This window comes from Pristiophorus japonicus, chromosome 9 (genome assembly GCF_044704955.1).
Source record: "Pristiophorus japonicus isolate sPriJap1 chromosome 9, sPriJap1.hap1, whole genome shotgun sequence".
In the NCBI taxonomy this organism is placed as follows: Eukaryota; Metazoa; Chordata; class Chondrichthyes; family Pristiophoridae; genus Pristiophorus; species Pristiophorus japonicus.
Window position 1 is genome coordinate 66,258,596 of NC_091985.1, and position 20,932 is coordinate 66,279,527.

At 41.8% G+C, this 20,932-nt stretch overlaps 1 protein-coding gene across 3 annotated transcripts in view; it reads left to right on the plus strand.

Annotated features, from left to right (window-relative positions):
• LOC139273080 (REST corepressor 3-like) overlaps positions 1 to 20,932 on the plus strand; it is a 75,972-nt gene that overhangs the window by 45,540 nt on the left and 9,500 nt on the right. For all 3 annotated transcript variants that reach the window (XM_070889414.1, XM_070889416.1, XM_070889415.1), the window contains 2 exons: positions 7,127 to 7,184; positions 11,435 to 11,676. In XM_070889414.1, coding sequence (XP_070745515.1) covers positions 7,127 to 7,184; positions 11,435 to 11,676 — 300 coding nt within the window. The remainder of the gene's footprint in view (positions 1 to 7,126; positions 7,185 to 11,434; positions 11,677 to 20,932) is intronic.

The following is a 20,932-nucleotide window of genomic DNA, read 5'->3' on the forward strand; positions in this document are numbered from 1 at the left end:
CCTTTAATGTAGTAAGACATCCCAAGGCACATCACAGGATCGATTATCAAATACAGTTTGATATTGAGCCACATTAGGCGATATTAGGACAGGTGACTGGTCAAGGAGGTAGGTTTTAAGGAGCGTCTTAGAGAGAGGTAGAGAAGCGGAGAAGTTTAGGGAGGGAATTCCAGAGCTTGGACACTAGGCAGCTGAAGGCACGGCCGCCAGTGGTGGAGCAAAGAAAGTCAAATTGCGCAAGAGGCCAGAATCGGAGGAGAGCTGAGTTGTAGAGAAAGCAAAGGGAGAGTCCATGGATGGATTTGAAAGCAAGGATGAGAATTTTTAAATTAAGACGTTGCTGGACTGGGAACCAATGTAGGTTAGCGAGCATAGGGGTGATGGCTGAATGGGACTTGGTGCGAGCGTGGGGTATGGGCAGCAGAGTTTTGGATGAGCTCAAATTTACAGAGGGTGCAGGGTGGGAGTCCGGTTTGGAGGGCATTGGATTAGTCGAGCAGTTTCCTTTAGCATTCTGGGATAAATACGATCTATCCCTCAGGAGTTACTGTTTTGCTCTTTTTAGCCTTTGTAAAACTTAACAGCTCCAAATGCAGATTTCAGGGAGTATAGTAGTATATATAGTAGTCGGACCAGAATATTGTGTGCAGATGAAATTTAAAGAAATGTGGACAATTAAAAAGAACTGTAATAGTAGGACAGAAATCCTTGCAGCCTTAGAAAGGCTCAAAAAGCATTCCAACCTGTTAGAAGCTTATGCTAAAGTGAAGGTGGGAGAGTGCTAAGAAGTAATGTGCAAAAATGAAGGGACAGGAAACATGCATTAGTTGGTAAGCAAATAATGGAGCAGCCCAACATCTGAACTCTTGTTTAATGGCTGCAAGAGTAGAGGTAGTGCTGCATGAGGTGATTGTGAGCAGGCTGGCCCTATTTTGTCACTTAAAGAAAAAAGAAAGTCTTGCATTTATATAATGCCTTTCATGACCTCAGGTCATCCCAAAGCTCTTTACAGCCAATGAAGTACTTCTGAAGTAATGTTGGAATCCTATAGATCAGCATTGCAGCAAGCCTGGAAGGAGATAGAGGCAAATTGGAGGCTGTTACTGACTTGTTATTGACACTGAATATGCTAGACAAATGTTGCATGTCCGTTGCACTGTCTTTGCAGCAAATGGCACAGCTGCACATCTCTGCCCCAGAGCCTGTGATAACATTACCAATGCTTGTAGATATGGAAGGTGGCATCTTAGATGTGGACTTAAGTCACCTTTGCATGCTTGCTTGCATGCAGTGCCACTGAGCTGTTAATGATGTTTCTCCTGTGTAATTTGAATATTTTAATGAAGCTTCCACCTGTTTCAGGTAAGAGCTTCCTGTAACCACCTCATGCCTATTGGAAATGAGCATCACTACAAATGCGAGAAGAGTGGAGACCCAACATTGCTAGTTTCCTCCCCATTTCTGGTCCATTACATCCTATGCATAAATGCAAGTCTTTCTTACTGAATTGCACATGCAGCCAGGAACCAACACAGAAAGCAGCTCCATTGTATCTGAACCATTAACTATCTATTATTTTATGACTTTCAAATCAAATGCATCTCACTGGTATATAACATGCACTCCAATTTTATGGTTGTTTTTTTTTTTAAAAACAACTTTTATGGGGAGTAACTCTTATATACTTAGTGGATAGTAAATTGGCTGTGACGGTATAATTGATACACCAGAGAGAGTGTGTTAATTTATTTTTTAATCTTGATCGCTATGACATAACTCGTGAGGAAGGTCCTAGAATTTATTGTGTCAGTTAAGACAACACATGAGCATATTAAAAACCACTTTTCCTCTTCACAGCAAGTCAGCTTTTGATCAAATGTGTTGCCTCTTCCCCTAATGGCTCAGTGGTAAGCACACTCCCCCTTGTGGTACTTAGGAAGCTTCCATGTTCAATCCTCAGGCTGTGCTGAGGTAACTGACCTTGGTAGACAATTAGTCTTAGTGCTCCTGGGCTTGGCAGGAAGAAATGATCAGGCAGAATTCCTGGTCTTGATTGCAAAATGATGATCTTTGCTAGAAAGACTCTGCATGTGTGTAAACTTTGGGTGAGAACAGGATCGGGCTCAACTGTTCTCCCTCCCACAATAAAATAGTCTGCTGTAGTTCACAAGACGAATGGGGGCATGGTGAAGTACCAGAAGGCTATTGATAACCTTGGGAAGGAAAGGGGGCTGGAAAACCTGCTTATTCACCAAAATTACTGTCATTAGATCTCCATTTCTGTATTGTTAGTTGAACTGAAGTAAAGGGTCTCGTAAAGTAAATTGCACTTTAGCCACATACTGTAACAACTTATTCAGTGTGACTAAGCAAAGTTTATTAGGTAGCTGACATGTATGCACCATTAGGACAATCCATTGGCCATATGTGATATTGAAACACATATCGTAAATCACTTATTTGTAAACTGATTACTGATATGATCTGAGGGTATGTTTTGCAAATGTCCTTAATGGCTGATGGGGAACACTACTAGACACAAGAATGCAAGATTCCTGGTGGTGCACAGCAGCCAAAGAAGATAACCGAAGCGGAGCAGCTTGTGGTACATTTTCCAATTGCCTTTGTTCTAGGACAAACATTTAATGTGTTTGTGCTAAATTCTTTTTCTGCTTTTGTAATGCAGCCATGAAGCTGTATATAGGGTATTTATTGCGAGTGTGTTAAGTGTTTTGTATGAAATGTGTGCCAGTCAAAAATGCATCCTGTCGTTCCTAAAATAAATTTTGTGCCAGGAATAAATACAGTTCATGTATTGATCAGACATTTTAAAAGTGAACTGCTTATAGCCTCGGTTATGCCGTAATTAAGATACAAAATACTAGATTGTGTGACTTTCTAAAGTATTATAAGCGGGTTTCCACAGCATGTTTTGTTGAGTATCACACATTAATGATTTGCTGTACAGAATTGAATGGTAGTGTTTTGTAAAGGTGTAATGCCATTGGGGTCAGTAAACTGAGAAGGGTAAAGGGGAACATTATTTGAAAGGGGATAAGAAGTACTTTCATCATGCTCTCACTCCAAAAGCATGTATGTGATGCATATGAATATTTGTTTTGGGTGCTTACTTGTTACAATTTATTTTCATTTAAGACATTTAAAAAGCAACATAGCATTTTGGAGTCTGTCTCTGGGCTGCTTTCTGTTAAGCTGAAGAAAGGGGAATAAATGAGGAGAACATCAGCTTTCTTTAATCTTTGGAATCGGAATCTGTCATCCAAGCAGTTCTTTTTTGTTCAGAAGGCAAAAAATGCAGTCTCCAGTAGGAGCTTTTGACTGATGGGAGTATCACTTTTAATGAATTATTGGCGCGGAATTTGCGGTCAGCAGCGAAGCGAAGGCGTTCGCCACTGGCCCTGAAGTACGTTTCGCACAAGGATCTCATGATCCCTGTGTCGAGAACTTTGTTTTTTCTGACATTCACTACAAATCAACAGAGGTTAGTGGGGATACCCTAGTGCAAACTGCTGTGGCGTCAACAAGCTGTATAAGCAGCCAATCAAATGCCAGAATTCTCATACTGCGAACAAGGAACTGAGTACAGTCTTAAAATTCTAACTTTTAAAAAGTGTTAGAGTGCAAAAGAAAGATTGGAGCTCTCTTATGGGGAAAAGGCAAACCTGAAATAAAGGACAAACTTTAAAAAAAAATTATATAATTATTAAAACATTAATTTTTTAATTAAAAGTGGCAAATTTTACACCGCACACAATTAAAATGTGTTTTCCAGGTTCTTAACATTTGTTTAGCAGTAGTAACATTGTTGAAACCCCAGTTACACTTAATCCCTTTGGATCTAATTTTTGTTGGGGAATTTAACAGCGTACTTACTGCGGAAGAGCCAAAGATTTAATCAGTTTCCCTGACTTGGGTGATTACAAAGATTGCCGGCTCTATGGGGGGGGCGGGGGGGGGGGTGGCACAGTGAAGCTTGTTTTGGAGCTGTCAATGACAGCCTGCAGCTTCAGGATTTCCTGTGCAAAATCCTGAAGTTGCGGTCAGTTTCACCAGTTAGCTGTCACCCCGACCGCAAATTCTGGACCAATATTTAAAGGTACACTTCCTGAGCAAGTATTTGAAAGTATTCCCATGCTCCCCCAATTAATAGTTGCCTTTTAAGGACATCAGTGGCTCCAAATTGTTAGAGCCTGTAGTGAGCCCCTTGGATACAGTTACTGAATATATATCTGAAATAATGTTTTTGGTATTGATTTTGATCAAACAACACAAGTATTTGCTTATTAGTTCTGCATGTTAAACTGGAAAGACACAGCAGACGAATCAGCATCTGTAAGTTAATATTTTTGCTGAGACCCTTTTCGTTCTGATGAGTTTTATCTGAAATATTAACCCTTCTTTCTGTTTCAGATGCTGGCTTAGATGCTTTTGTATTCCAGCATTTTCTATTACAAATTTCCAACACACATCCTGTTTTTATTTCAGATTTCAGAATTCATCGTTACATATGGGTGGGGAAAGTGTTTTGGCACTATGCTATGACCCTCAGCAAATCTTGTCATTTACTACACTTGCTATGTCTAATGCAAGTTTCTACCTAAAACAAAATCTTGGGGTTAATGAAAATCACGGTATCCAAACAACGGCAAATCATACTCCCTGCATATTTGCAGTTTGCACATGCACCCTCTGTTAGTTTGTGACGGGATGGATTGTACTTTAATTATTATTAAATGGTCCAATTTTTATATGTTACGACCAGAAAAAAAATTCCTGTTTTTTTTTTAATATCAATATGTACATGTATAAAGTTATATACAGTAGAATTAAATTTACCAGAAGAATTTAGGCCATTGCCTATAACAACCTACAATATGAAGCATCCCATTGACATTCCTGCAAGCTTGATGCTGTTTTTTTTATTATCCTAGAATATATTTGTCAAGTCTCCTAAAGTGTACATCTTGCATGTTTTCAACTCAATGTGTCAAAAATGGTAAAACTGACACCCATCTACAGATGCTGACTAGTTTCAAAAAATTTTTTTTTTTAATTAACAAGTACAAGAGATCAAGCAGAATCTGGGATGTAACTATAACATGCAAAAATAAAAAACTTTTCATATTGAAATTACATCGAATTTTCAGCACAGAAACAGGCCATTTGGCCCAACTGATCTATGCTGGTGTTTATGCTCCACATGAGCCTCCTCCCACTCTACTTCATCTACACCTATCAGCAGGTCCTTTTATTCCTTTCTTCCTCATGTACTTATTTAGCTTCCTCTTAAATGCATCTATGCTATTCGTCTCAACTACTCTACATGGTAGCAAGTCCCACATTCTAACCACTCTTTGGGTAACAAAGTATTTTTTGGATTTATTAGTGACTATCTTATATAGTTATGACCCCTGAATTTTTTAATATCAGTATATACATACATAAAATGATACAAAATGTTTGTTGTGAAAGTACATGGTGAGCAAATGCTGTCAGCTGCAGAATTGTCTGCAGGATGATAAAGATTTTGATGCAGAGTTATCTACGTTCTGTTTTTTTGTACTGAATGAATGCATGTTCTGTATGGGTTGCTTTGAATTATGCCAGGAACCCACTTTGTACAGTGTCTATTGCTGTTTCTGCCTTTTTCCTCCTCCTGAAGTAATGACTCGTGCTTGGAGTGCAATGCCTTTAAGCCACTTGTATTGTACCCAACTGTCCATCCTTTTTGTAAGTCAAGACACTGAAGGCCAAATTTAACTCTGCCCGCCCGATGGAAACTGAGCAGTTAAAATCGGCTGGGAAACTTGTTTGACAATGTCCCACACCCTTCCATTTTTAACCTGCTCTTCTGAGCAGGTGGGAGGACACCTACTGGAAACTAGTGAGGTCCTGCTTTAAATAATGCCGATCGGGCTGCGATGATGTCATCGGACCCGACAGCTATTTCTGTTAGTGGCCCGAGCGGGGAAGCGGTTGTGGCTTACCCCTAAGTGTACATGGCAGGGGGAAAGAGCATGGTCCAGAAGAGGCCCAAACAGGTAAGTTGTTTTTTTTAACTTTTGGTTTGCATGTGTGGCCAGGAGGAGCAGGATTGTCCTACAAGAAATGTTTAGGCATCCATTATCCAGGTTCCCCCACCTCTCGATCACTAGTCCCTGCCAAAACTCCCTCCCTGCGACATACCTGAGTGCCGGGACTGTTCGTTTGATGACAGGTGGCAGCTGTCTGTCACCTGATGTTCTGCCATTCCTGCCGATTTCAGATGGGTAACACACTATCGATGGTTTGCTGTCCACCTTGGACCCATCCTATCTGATGCTATCCCCAAGTCAGACTTGAGTGTCAGCGGGACATTTGAGTGTGGGTGCCATTGCGGTTCAGCCCAATCTTTTCCACCTGATAGCCACACATGCATGCTTACCAGCAGGAGTAATTGGGTAGTAATCAGGAGCTGCAGCTCTGCCTTTTTTTTTTCCTTGCATTTCCCCCTCTCCCCAGGTCCCATTTCCCTAACTAAGATCAGTTATCTTGTGACTTTTCTGTAGCGTAATACAGCACATTCGGCATTAACCCACTGAGCTATCAGAAAAGCTTGCTTTTTTCTTAAGAAAAAAAATGATTTGAGAGTTGTGTTGCTGGTAATGATAACATTTTCAATCTAGCTAAATGAGTAAAAACAGACCATTGCAGAGGGAAACCTGTGTCGTCTTTTAAAATGGATACTTCTCTTCAAACAGAACACTGGGGTAAAGATTGACTATCGCCCAATATGGGATTGGATCCATTTCAGATGTCCTTTCAAGGCATGGGGACAGCATCATGCAATTAGTGCTTCTGCCCCCTTTTCTACACCTGAAAAAAGGGTGCAGCAGTGTCAATTCCTTCTCCGTTTTGTTCAATTTCCCTGCCTATTACAGATATATTTAAAAACCTTGTACAATAATTTAAAAGAAAATACATTGCTGGTTTTCTGAAGTTCTCATATGGTCAACCACCTTTTAAGTTTAAAAAAAAAAGTTAATTCCAGACAAAAATTGATTTTTGTAGATGGTGGAGATTTATGATGTACAACTGACTTTTATTTCCCCATTTTTATTTAAAGTCTGCTCAGAAAATCAATGCACGTTGGACAACGGAGGAACAGCTGCTTGCAGTACAAGGTGGGCTTCATCTTGTGGTGGGAAATTTATTGGGAAAAATTCTGAGGGACAGGATAAATCTTCATTTAGAAAGACATGCATTAATCAAGGACAGTCCACATGGATTTGTTAAGGGAAGGTCGTGTCTGACTAACTTGATTGAATTTTTTGAGGAGGTAACAAGGAGGGTCAATGAGGGCAGTGCATTTGATGTAGAGTATATGGATTTTCGCAAGGCTTTTGATTAGGTCCCACGTGGCAGACTGATCACGTAAGTAAAAGCCCATGGGATCCAGGGCAAAGTGGCAGGTTGGATCCAAAATTAGCTCAGGCAGGAAGCAAGGTACTGGTTGATGGGTGTTTTTGTGACTGGAAGGCTGTTTTTCAGTGGGGTTCCGCAGGGCTCAGTACTGGGTCCCTTGCTTTTTGTGGTATATATCAATGATTTAGACTTGAATATAGGGGGTATGATTAAGAAGTTTGCAGATGATACTAAAATCGACTGTGTGGTTAATAAGAAGAAAGCTGTAGACTGCAGGAAGATATCAAATGAACTGGTCAGGTGGGCAGAACAGTGGCAAATGGAATTCAATCCGGAGAAGTGTTAGGTAATGCATTTGGAGAGGGCTAATCAGGAAAGGGCATACACATTAAATAGTAGGACACTGAGAAGTGTAGAGGAACAAAGGGACCTTGGAGTGCATGTCCACAGATCCCTGAAGGTAGCAGGCCAGGTAGATAAGGTGGTTAAGAAGGCATATGGAATACTTGCCTTTATTAGTCAAGGCATAGAATACAAGAGCAGGGAGATTATGCTTGAACTGTGTAAAACACTAGTTAGGCCACAGTTAGAGCACTGCATGCAGTTCTGGTCACCACATTACAGGAAAGATGTAATTGCACTAGAAAGGATACAGAGGAGATTTACGAGGATGTTGCCTGGACTGGAGAATTTTAGCTATGAGGAAAAATTGGATAGGTTGGGATTGTATTCTGTGGAACAGAGGAGGCTGAGGGGAGACCTTATTAAGGTGTATAAAATTGAGGGGCCTAGATAGAGTAGATAGGAAGGACCTATTTCCCTTAGCAGAAGGGTCTACAACCAGGGGCATAGATTTAAAGTAATTGGTAGAAGGTTTAATGGGGATTTGAGGGGAAATTTCTTAACCCAGAGTGTGGTGGGAGTCTGAAACTCACTGCCTGAAAGGGTGGTAGAGGCAGAAACCCTCACAACATTTAAAAAGTACTTGGATGTGCACTTGAAGTGCCGTAACATACAGGGCTACAGACCAAGAGCTGGAAAGTGGGATTAGGCTGGATAGCTCTTTGTCGGCTGACGTGGACACGATGGCCTCCTTCCATGCTGTAAATTTCTATGATTCTATTGGAAGGTCTAAAGCTGGGATTTCATCAATGCTCTTACTCTGTTACTTTATAGATATTGAATAAATCAAAAAATTCCTAAAGCCCCTCAGAAGTGTTGGACTTTTCAGAATATTCAGACTCTTCTATACCCTTCCACTTAGCCACCAACAATCTTAAGAATAAAAGGATCATTTATTTTCTTGAAGAATTAAGACTGTTTTGTATGGTTATTAGTGATACTTTTAATGGCTAAGATTGATGTAAAAGAAAAATAAAAGGATTGACCTTTGCAAATATAAAGATATGACATATTAGTTACACTAGTGAATGCTGTTTCAGGTGAGCTTCTGTGGGATTTTAAATCATAACAAGCAGCAGTTCATGAAACATGTTGATTTACATGTGTTTTTCTTGTGAGCAAAATGTATACAGATTGATCAGATACTTGTTTTTTGACAGGAATTCAAAAGACTTTTCTTGACCTATACTTGAAAATTATGAACATTTTGTGTTTACACAATGTTCTTGAAACATTAATCTCCACACCCAACCCCAACTCACTGATTTAGTGTATAAAAGCAGTGCTAAACTAGGCAGACCATAAGGTCCCAGGTTGAAATCGGATCCATGTAGACTTTATTAATCTCAGATGGAGCAGCAATTTGGAACATTATAATTGGCCACAGATTGGATCTAGATAGGGGGCAAGTTAGGGGTTCTCCTTTTCGCTATCCATTGACTGTTGGAAAATCTATGTTTGCGGATGTCAGGTGAGAACAGAATCGGGCTCAGTTGTGATGCATTTCAAGATCACTATCTAGGCTCACGCATGTAGGGTGACCATTTGTGCCTCAGCCCTAACATCAGAAGACCACCTTCTACTTTACCACTGTGATATTTTTCTGTTCCCCACACCAGCTATCCTGTAGCCTCCAGAGTAAGATTGCCAACTGCTGAATTATGGGCAATTTTGGGGTGGGGAGGGGGTTATACCCACTTTGAACTGAGCTGAGATTGCACAAACCGTTTTTACTGCAGTCCTGAGCCAGCAGAAGAGGCCACCTTCTTCTAACTAATGTGAACTGGATTTGAACCTAGAGGTAAAGGCCAGTGTCCAACCCATTGTTTTGCACTGCGCCCTTTTTTTTTTAAATTGTAAAACCCATTTGTAATTTTACATTAGTGTGTTACAATCAAAAAAGAAAACTTCCAAAAATCAACATTAAATTCTTAAATTTTATTATCCCCGTTACTATTTTTGCATTCAGCATTATAATGGGGAGATTTGGAGATGTTTGGAGAGTTTAAGAAGTTGAGTTAACTTAAGAAGTTTAGGGAAATAGTCACGTCATCCAGAGATGCTTTAGCTTCAAGTGGATGTGTTAATTCAGCTCCCTCACACTTTAGGGTTCAGTAACTCCTCCAATCCAGTTCACCCAATGATGTTGGGACTTTAGTATGTCCCCAAAAATTTTAAACTAAAGGTACAAGTAAAATATTAGAATTAAGTTATTTTTACCCAGTTTCTATATAATACACAGAGTTGGGGTAATATATTAGCATGGATAGAGGATTGGCAAACTAACAGAAAACAGTTGGGATAAATGAGTAATTTTCAGGTTGGCAAATTAACTAGTGGGATGCCACAGGGCCTCAACTATTTAAAATCTATATTAATGACTTGGCTGAATGTACCGAGTGGAATGTAGCCACATTTGCTGATGATACAAAGAGGTGGGAAAAGAAGTTGTGAAGAGGACACAGAGTCTGCAAAGGGATATAGATAGGCTAAGTGAGTGGGCAAACATTTTGCAGGTGGAGTATAATGTGGGAAAATGTGAGGTTAACCACTTTGGTAGGGAAAATAAAAAAGCAAGTTATTATTTAAATGGAGATTATAAAATACTGCGGTACAAAGGGATCTGGGGGTACATGTACATGAAACACAAAAAGTTAATATGCAGGTACAGCAGGTAATTAGGAAGGCGAATAGAATGTCGGCTTTTATTGCAAGGTGGATGGAGTATAAAAGTAGGGAAGTCTCGCTAAAACTGTAGAGTATTGAGGCCACACCTGGAGTACTGCATACAGTTTTGGCCTCCTTATTTAAGGAGGGATATATTTGCATTGGAGGCAGTTCAGAGAAGGTTGATAAGATTATGAGGGGGCTTGACAGGGTAGATGCAGAGAGGGTATTACCCCTCGTAAGGGAATCTAGAGCTAGGGGGCATACTTTCACAATAAGGGGTCACCCATTTAAAATGGAGATAAGGAGCAATTTCTTCTGAGGGTTGTGAATCTTTGGAATTCTCTACCCGAGAGAGCTGTGGAGGCTGGGTCATTGAATATATTTAAGGTGGAAATAGACAGATTTTTGAATGACAGAGGAGTTGAGGGTTGTGGGGAGCGGACAGGGTAATGGAATTAAGGCCAAGATCAGATCAGCCTTGATCTTATTGAATGGCGGAGCAGGCTCGAGGGACAAATGGCCTACTCCTACTTCTATTTCTTATGTACACACACTGTACTGATAGTGACATTCCTTTTCTTAAATAGTTCTGAACATCTAAAGCCATGATGGCATGTGAAAATACTTCTTTAAAACTAGGGATTCTTGGTTCATTGAGCAGTATTTTTTAATTACAGGTGCAAAATGTTTTGTTCTCGTATTCCCTCACATCGGTAATGAAATAACACACTAATTCACTTCGAATTCTATACACACAGCAAAATTGCTCACTTATGTAAAAATGTGCCTACTTCTCTTTCCCCTCACCACTGCCCCGCCTCCCCAAATATGTCATTTACATTGGCCATTTTCTTAGTTTTCTATTTGGATGTTCACTCTTACTGCTTTGTTGGGAGGAGAATTTACAAGCTAAAAATGTCTTGTGTGATTGTTGCAGGTGTCCGCAAATATGGGAAGGACTTTCAAGCCATCGCAGACGTAATTGGAAACAAAACTGTTGGTCAAGTGAAGAACTTTTTTGTTAACTACAGGCGTCGTTTTAATCTTGAAGAGGTCTTACAGGAATGGGAGGCAGAGCAAGGAACACAAGAATCAAATGGAGTTTCTCCCACATCAGGGGAGGAAGGAAAGCCTACTTTGAATTCTCTTCCGCCAAAAAGTCCAGATGTAGAAGAGGAGGTAGCACATTTTTACATCCTTTTTGTATTGGAAGTTTATTTGCAATGTTTAAAAACAAATACTAAATATTTCACTATATCAAGTTTTTTTTCTGACACAATTGTTTACCTTGGAATAATTGCAATATGGTTTTTGAAAACTAAAATAGGCACTTTCATATATACAGTGTTGAATTGATAATTTGATGGATAATATATATTTCAATAAAGTTAACCTAAAATTAACAACAATGTTTAAAAACTGAATAAAAGTTATAAGCTTGATGCACATAATTTTGAAGAATAAATGAAAACCATACATTAAAATGTCCAATTCCAGCTGTTAGACATAATGGCGGGGGATTTCTGCTTCTGCACTCGCCAACCGCAATTTTCTGCTCATTTAAAATGAATAGATGGAAGCTTGCAGACTAGAGAGGACAGAAGCAGAAAACCCCAGCCAATAAATCTGCTTCATTCCCATACAAACTTTACTTTAACATATAAGAACATAAGAATTAGGAACAGGAGTAGGCCATCTAGCCCCTCGAGCCTGCTCCGCCATTCAACAAGATCATGGCTGATCTGGCCGTGGACTCAGCTCCACTTACCCGCCCGCTCCCCGTAACCCTTAATTCCCTTATTGGTTAAAAGTCTATCTATGATTTGAATACATTCAATGAGCTAGCCTCAACTGCTTCCTTGGGCAGAGAATTCCACAGATTCACAACCCTCTGGGAGAAGAAATTCCTTCTCAATTCGGTTTTAAATTGGCTCCCCCGTATTTTGAGGCTGTGCCCCCTAGTTCTACTCTCCCCGACCAGTGGAAACAACCTCTCTGCCTCTATCTTGTCTGTCCCTTTCATTATTTTAAATGTTTCTATAAGATCACCCCTCATCCTTCTGAACTCCAACGAGTAAGGCCCAGTCTACTCAATCTATCATCATAAGGTAACCCCCTCATCTCCAGAATCAGCCTAGTGAATCGTCTCTGTACCCCCTCCAAAGCTGGTACATCCTTCCTTAAGTAAGGTGACCAAAACTGCACGCAGTACTCCAGGTGCGGCCTCACCAATACCCTGTACAGTTGCAGCAGGACCTCCCTGCTTTTGTACTCCATCCCTCTCGCAATGAAGGCCAACATTCCATTCGCCTTCCTGATTACCTGCTGCACCTGCAAACTAACTTTTTGGGATTCATGCACAAGGACCCCCAGGTCCCTCTGCACCGCAGCATGTTGTAATTTCTCCCCATTCAAATAATATTCCCTTTTATTGTTTTTTTTCCAAGGTGGATGACCTCACATTTTCCGACATTGTATTCCATCTGCCAAACCTTAGCCCTTTCGCTTAACCTATCGTAAGTCTCTTTGCAGCCTCTCTGCGTCCTCGACACAACCTGCTTTCCCACTAATCTTTGTGTCGTCTTCAAATTTTGTTACACTACACTCTGTCCCCTCTACCAGGTCATCTATGTATATTGTAAACAGTTGTGGTCCCAGCACCGATCCCTGAGGCACACCACTAACCACCGATTTCCAACCCGAAAAGGACCCCATTTATCCCGACTCTCTGCTTTCTGTTAGCCAGCCAATTCTCTATCCATGCTAATACATTTCCTCTGACTCCGCGTACCTCTATCTTCTACAGTAACTTTTTGTGTGGCACCTTATCGAATGCCTTTTGGAAATCTAAATACACCACATCCATCGGTACACCTCTATCCACCATGCTCGTTATATCCTCAAAGAATTCCAGTAAATTAGTTAAACGTGATTTCCCCTTCATGAATCCATGTTGCGTCTGCTTGATTGCACTATTCCTATCTAGATGTCCCGCTATTTCTTCCTTAATGATAGCTTCAAGCATTTTCCCCACTACAGATGTTAAACTAACCTGCCTATAGTTACCTGCCTTTTGTCTGTCCCCTTTTTTAAACAGAGGCGTTACATTAGCTGCTTTCCAATCCGATGGTACCTCCCCAGAGTCCAGAGATTTTTGGTAGGTTATAATGAATGCATCTGCTATAACTTCCGCCATCTCTTTTAATACCCTGGGATGCATTTCATCAGGACCAGGGGACTTGTCTACCTTGAGTCCCATTAGCCTGTCCAGCACTACCCCCCTAGTGATAGTGATTATCTCAACGTCCTCCCTTCCCACATTCCCGTGACCAGCAATTTTTGGCATGGTTTTTGTGTCTTCCACTGCGAAGACTGAAGCAAAATAATTGTTTACGGTCTCAGCCATTTCCCATTATTAAATCCCCCTTCTCATCTTCTAAGGGACCAACATTTACTTTAGTCACTCTTTTCCATTTTATATATCGGTAAAAGCTTTTACTATCTGTTTTTATGTTTTGCGCAAGTTTACTTTCGTAATCTATCTTTCCTTTATTGCTTTCTTCTTCATTCTTTGCTGTTGTTTAAAATTTTCCCAATCTTCTAGTTTCCCACTAACCTTGGCCACCTTATACGCATTGGTTTTTAATTTGATACTCTCCTTTATTTCCTTGGTTATCCATGGCTGGTTATCCCTCCTCTTACCGCCCTTCTTTTTCACTGGAATGTATTTTTGTTGAGCACTATGAAAGAGTTCCTTAAAAGTCCTCCACTGTTCTTCAATTGTGCCACCGTCTAGTCTGTGTTTCCAGTCTACTTTAGCCAACTCTGCCCTCATCCCACTGTAGTCCCCTTTGTTTAAGCATAGTACGCTCGTTTGAGACACTACTTCCTCACCCTCAATCTGTATTACAAATTCAACCATACTGTGATCACTCATTCCAAGAGGATCTTTTACTAGGAGATGGTTTATTATTCCTGTCTCATTACACAGGACCAGATCTAAGATAGCTTGCTCCCTTCTAGGTTCTGTAACATACCGTTCTAAGAAACAATCCCGTATGCATTCTATGAATTCCTCCTCAAGGCTACTCCGTGCGATTTTGATTTGACCAATCGATATGTAGGTTAAAATCCCCCATGATTACAGCCGTTCCTTTTTCACTTGCCTCCGTTCTTCCCTTGATTATTGTCTGCCCCACCGTGAAGTTATTATTTGGGGGCCTATAAACTACGCCCACCAGTAACTTTTTCCCCTTACTATCTCTAATCTCCACCCACAATGATTCAACATTTTGTTCATTAGAGCCAATATCATCTCTCACAACTGCCCTGATATCATCCTTTATTAACAGAGCTACCCCACCTCCTTTCCCTTCTTGTCTATCTTTCCGAATTGTCAGATACTCCTGTATGTTTAATTCCCAGTCTTGGCCACCCTAAAACCACGTTTCTGTAAAGGCCACCAAATCATACCCATTTGTAATGATTTGTGCCGTCAATTCATTTACTTTATTTTGAATGCTGCGTGCGTTTAGGTAGAGTGTTTTAATACTAGTTTTTAAACCATGATTTTTAGTTTTGACTGCTTCTGCAGCCCCTTTATATTCATACATATTGTCCCTTCCTATCACCTTGTGGTTTACACTTACTCCAGTGCTACTCTGCTCTGTTGCCTCCTGCCTTTTGCATTCTTTCTTGGGGTCCTGTTCATCTGAGCTCTCACCCACTCTAACTAGCTCAGAGCCCTCTCCTGGGTTCCGAATACTCCTCGCATTGAGGCACAGAGCTTTCAGGCTTGCCTTTTTATTACACTTTGACCCTTTAGAATTTTGCTGTACAGTGGCCCTTTTTGTTTTTTGCCTTGGGTTTCTCTGCCCTCCACTTTTACTCATCTCCTTTGTCTTTTGCTTCTGTCTCCATTTTGTTTCCCTCTGTCTTCCTGCATTGGTTCCTGTTAGGCCTCTTAATTTCCAATGAAATACGAACTCCGATGGTAGTTTTAACTTTTTAATCTTGGCAGAGAGTAACAAGCTGCTGGCTGATTGCCAGTTTCTTTGTCTTACTGAGACACACGGTCAAAATGGCTGTATTTTATACCGGGTTCAATTTACAGAAAAGAACTCGCCGCCTTTGACCTTATTGGCTCACTACCCAAGGTCCGAAAATGTCAAGTTGATTGATGACTTATCGCAATGTGGCTGAAATGCAAGTAGCATCTCTGACTTGTTGTCTGTGAATTTTCACAGCCTGTCTAAATGCAGCCTGTTTGAATTCTTTTATCAATCCCCCCTTTGATTCTTTCACAAACTGAATCATAAAACTTCAGGTATCACTGGTTAAACATTCTACAAAATAATTTCATACATGTTAATAGAGTTTCCTTCTAAAATTTGTTGATGTGTTGATGTTGATGTCCTGACTAGTACCTTCCACACAAATTTACACCAATCCGAGTTCCATCGTGGCCACAGTGGAAGTCTGGTTTTAGTAGGTTAATTAACCTTATTCCAATTTAATCCAAATCAATATCTTAATTCAACCAGTAAACAACCTTCCCTTAAGCATAACATACCCCTGTGCCACGTACAGACGGTCTGCTGGGACCTGTAAGGTGTCTCACCTGCGGGACAGCCGCTACAGCTGCCTGGTCGCAACAACATTTAATCAACATAAACAACAATATAAAAGTAAAAGGTATTTACATGTAATTCCCTTGCTACCCTACTATTTCCCTTTGGTGCAGAGGGTCGGCTAGTAAGAAGTAGGCCTATGCCTAGAATACCTACAATCAATAATACAGTAAATTTATACATTTTCGCAAAAAGTAATTGTCCTTATTAGATTTCAGCTTCAGTTACGGGTGCTCGTTTAACATGTGAAGCGTGGATCCAGGCTTTCTTTCCTTGGACTTTAACAGCTGCCTGGGTGGTCAATAACACTTGATAAGGTCCCTCCCACTTGGCACCCAAAGGTTCTTTATGCAACTTTTTCACATACACCCAGACTCCCGGGATGATGTCGTGTCCTCCTTCGCGTGGATTACCCCAAGCTGCCGATACCTGTCGGGGAAACAGAACTAATAGCGTTGGTTAGGTTCTGACAGTATGATAACAAAGTGTCACTCATTAAGTGAACATCAGCTTTCCGTAAATCGATAGTTCCTGGCAGCGACATGGGTCTTCCTGTTAGAATTTCAAATGGGCTTAGACCTGTAGTTCTGTTCGGGGTTGCCCTAATGCTACATAGCACTATTGGTAGTGCCTGGGGCCATGGTGTTCCTTCTTGGTGATATTTGGCAAGCAGTTGTTTCAGAGTTCGATTCATTCGTTCTACTTGTCCTGATGATTGTGGATGATAAGGACAGTGTAAATCCCACGTAATGTTCAGTAAGCTGCAGACTTCTTGGCAGACAGCACCTGTGAAGTGTGCTCCCTGATCTGAGTCAATACTACTCGGGACTCCCCATCGGGGAATGTAATCCTTACACAAGACCTTTGCAGTGTGATTAGCTGTGGCTCTTTTAGTTGGGACAGCTTCTACCCATCCAGAGAATCTGTCGACCATGACAAGAATGTTAGTGTATCCTTGGCACGAAGGAAGAGATATATAATCAACCTGCAGATGCTGGAATGGTCCGACAGGGGCAGGAGGCCTCAGTTGGAGCATTACCGTGATGGGTCCAGAATTATTTTTCTGGCAGACCACACAGCGGTCTGTTACCAGCTGGGCATGTTTTTTAAATACCCGACCCCACCAGCTTTTCTGGAACCGTACCATCATCTGTTGTGAGGCCAAGTGTCCCCACGAGTGGATCTGTTGGGCTAAAAAAGGCATAAGCGCTTGTGGCGCGACTGGCTTGTCGGTAACTCTTTGTCTCCAGACACCATCTTCGCATAGCTTAATTCCTGCCTCAATCCATGTCCATTTTTCCTCTCGGGAGCACTCGCCTTGCATTGTTTGAAGGTCTCGTGTCAGAGTCCTGAGTGCTTTCAATCTGCACATCTGTGTTGGTTCTTCTGGAGGAACGCCCTGTGAGGCGGCATCTTTAGCTGCCTGGTCGGCTAGGGCATTTCCCTATGCTTCTGTGGTATTTTACTTGGTATGGGCCATACACTTCAGGATGAACACTTCCTGAGGTAATTGTATGGCCTCCAGTAAGTCTCGGACTTCTTTTCCATTTCGGATAGGTGTACCAGCAGCAGTGAGGAATCCTCTTTTCCGCCATAACATACCAAAGTTGTGAGCGACTCCAAAAGCATAACGCAAATCTGTGTAGACATTAGCTGTCTGTCCTTCTGCTATTCGACATGCTTCTGACAGGGCCCATAACTCGGCCTGTTGTGCTGACGTTCCTGAGGGTAAACGTCCTTTTGCCACTACCTCATATAAGGTTGTAACTGCCCATCCTGCTTTTCTGGTACCATTGTCAACAAAGGAGGAACCATCTGTAAACAGGATGAGGTCTGGGTTGTGCAGAGGCTCCTCTGCTGCTAAGGCTTGCTTCTTCTGTTTCTTTTAAAATCTCCACGCAGTCATGCTCTTCACATTCTCTCCCCTCTTGCTCCCTTGATTCTGACATCGGGAGCATAGTTGTGGGATTAATCGGGCTGGCCCGGACGATATGGAGATTAGGAGCTTCCAAAACTGCTGTCCAGCGGGTCCATCTTGCTGCTGTCACCTGAGACATTCTATTCATAGACAGCAAAGCGTGTACGGTGTGGGGACACTTGACCATCAGCTTTTGGTCGAGGACTAGACCCGCAGTGATCATTACCGCTCGACATGTAGCTTCCATGGCCCTTAGGCAACTTCCCCATCCGAGGGCTACCGCATCCAGTTTTGCCGAATAATAGCCAATAGGTCTTTGCCGATCCCCATGTTCTTGTGTCAGTATAGCTGTCATATATCCTTCTTTCTCATGAACAAACAGGGTAAATGGCTTACCACTGTCGGGGATTCCCAGAGCCGGTGCCGAACACAAAGCCTTTTTCAAACTCGGGAAGGCCTCTTGCTGTTCTTTAGTGAGGGTGATGGCTTCTTTAGAGGCACGTTTCCCCTTTAAAATATCATTCAGTGGCTGAGCAAGCTGTGTGAAGGAGTCAATCCAATTTCTGTTAAAAGTTACACAATCCCAAAAAAGACCTTAGTTCCTGAATAGTGGTGGGTTTTTTAGCAGCCCGAATGGCTGCAGTTCTATCCTGGGTAAGTTCTCTCTTTCCTTGTGAAATCTTTTGTCCCAGGTATACAACCTCTTCTTGGGATATTTGTGCTTTGTCGATGCTGGCTTTATGTTCTTTCAGCCGAAGGTGATCCAGCAAAGCTCGTAAATCTTGTTCATGCTGTTCTTCCATGTTTGAAGCTAGCAAGATATCGTCTACATATTGGATGACAGGGGAGGTAATTCTCGCAAATGGCTTTGTAAAGCCATGTGGAATACTGTAGGGCTGTTGTAGAAACCCTGCGGTAACCGGGTCCAAGTATACTGTTGTCCTTGGACAGTGAAAGCAAACCACTGTCGAACCTCCGGTGCCAGAGGCACCGACCAAAATCCGTTGGCCATATCTATAACCGAGAAATATTTATGTTCCAGTTTGAGGGCATTAGAAATGGTGGAGGGATCTGCGACCAAAGGAGCTTTTTGATCAATACACTGGTTAGCTTTCTGATAATCGACAGTCAAACGCCAAGTCTCATTAGATTTCTGTACCGGCCACACGGGGCTATTGGATTAGCTATGCATTTTAATAAGCACCCCTTGTTTCTCCAATTGCTGAATAACCGGTAAGATTCCCGCGATGGCAGTTGGACTGATGGGATACTGTTTAGTGCATGGAGGCTTGGTCCCTGTAAATGACGCAGGCTCCATCTGGAGTAGGCCACAATCGTTCTTATCTTTAGCCCATATCGGGTGTTCCTTCAATTCTTCTTTCTTCAAAGTTCTAATTGACCATGTCACCCGACCATCCTCGAAATGCAACGATGAATCTATTTGGATTAGAACGTCCATTCCCAAAAGGGGTTGATCTACTGAGCCTATCCAGACCGGCGTGGTTAGTGCATGTGGACCCAGCCCTATAAGTACCGGTGTTGTCCTTTTAATTTCCATTTTATGGCCCCCAACTCCATAGGCTGTACGTGCCCTACCATCCAACGACAAAAAGTCTCCATATTGTAGGGGTAAGCATGTTAATTCCACCCCTGTGTCTAAAAGACAGTCCACATCCTTATCGCCCACCCTCACAGTTATATATAGCCCATCTCCCCTTTGTTGTATTAGTGCGAGGAGGGGGGCCAGGGTGGGCTCTAATCGTTTTTTGCTATCCCAAGTAACTCCTTCTGTTGTTGTATTGTCAGTCGCTTAAATACTTCTGAGGTCGTTATCTTGTGACAAGCCTGGCTTGTTGGCTGAATTGTATCCCTGGCTGCGTCCTGTTCCCCAGCCACGACCTTGCTGTTTTGCCCTGCACGTCTTGGCCCAGTCACCTTCTTTCCCACAATAATGACATTTTCCGGGTAATTTTCCTAATGACTGTTTATCGGAATCCTGGGATTTCCATCCCATAGCCTGTACAGCTCGGACTTTAGCTCCCATATCTCGATCTAATTGGTTACATCGATCCACCAATGCTGCAAAGGTAGTTCCTCTACCTTCCCAGTCCGGTAACACTACCTTAAGCATTTTGGACAGTTCTGGCTTTAGACCTGCCACGAAAGCTGTTTTCAGGGGTCCAAACGCTTGTTCATCCATTTCCTCATCCATATTATTCATACCCGAATGTTCTAGCCACGTGCATCTAAACCGCTCGTCATACTCCAGGACCTCCTCTGTTCCTTTCTGTTGGCAAGCTGCAATTTTTCCCCAGTCTGTCTTAGCTGGACTGAAGGCTTGCAGCCAGTGTTTAATCGCCTCCCATCCAGCGTCAAATTCTTGCTCATTCTGCCCTAAAGCTTCATCTACCTTGTCGTGCAATTTTCTTCCCTGTGTTTTTGGCACCATTATGGTCAAAATTTGCACTCCGTCCCAGGGATGAAGTTGATGTATATTTCTTAAGCGGTCCAATTGGTCCCACGTTTTTACTCCCCCTTTCTTTGGATTGGGCAATTCCTTGGACCATTTATCAATTTTCTCTGGGTCTGCCGGAGCATCAACTAAGTATTCTTCGTACACCCTTCTCTTTGTTTTTTTGGTTCCGCCCTCATCCGCAGTCTCTTCTGATTTGACTACAACTCGTCTTTTTTTAAACGGGGCAAAGCGCACCCCTAATTCTTCATCATCCTCCGACACTGTATTGTCGGAGGATTCAGAAACCGTATCTATTCCTCGGTCGTGTCTTCGGGTTTGCGCTTTTAATTTATCCAAACATGGGTACCCTGGGAATTGATCAATACATTTTCCTTTTCCTATTACTGTCTCTTGACCTAATGATTTTTTCCA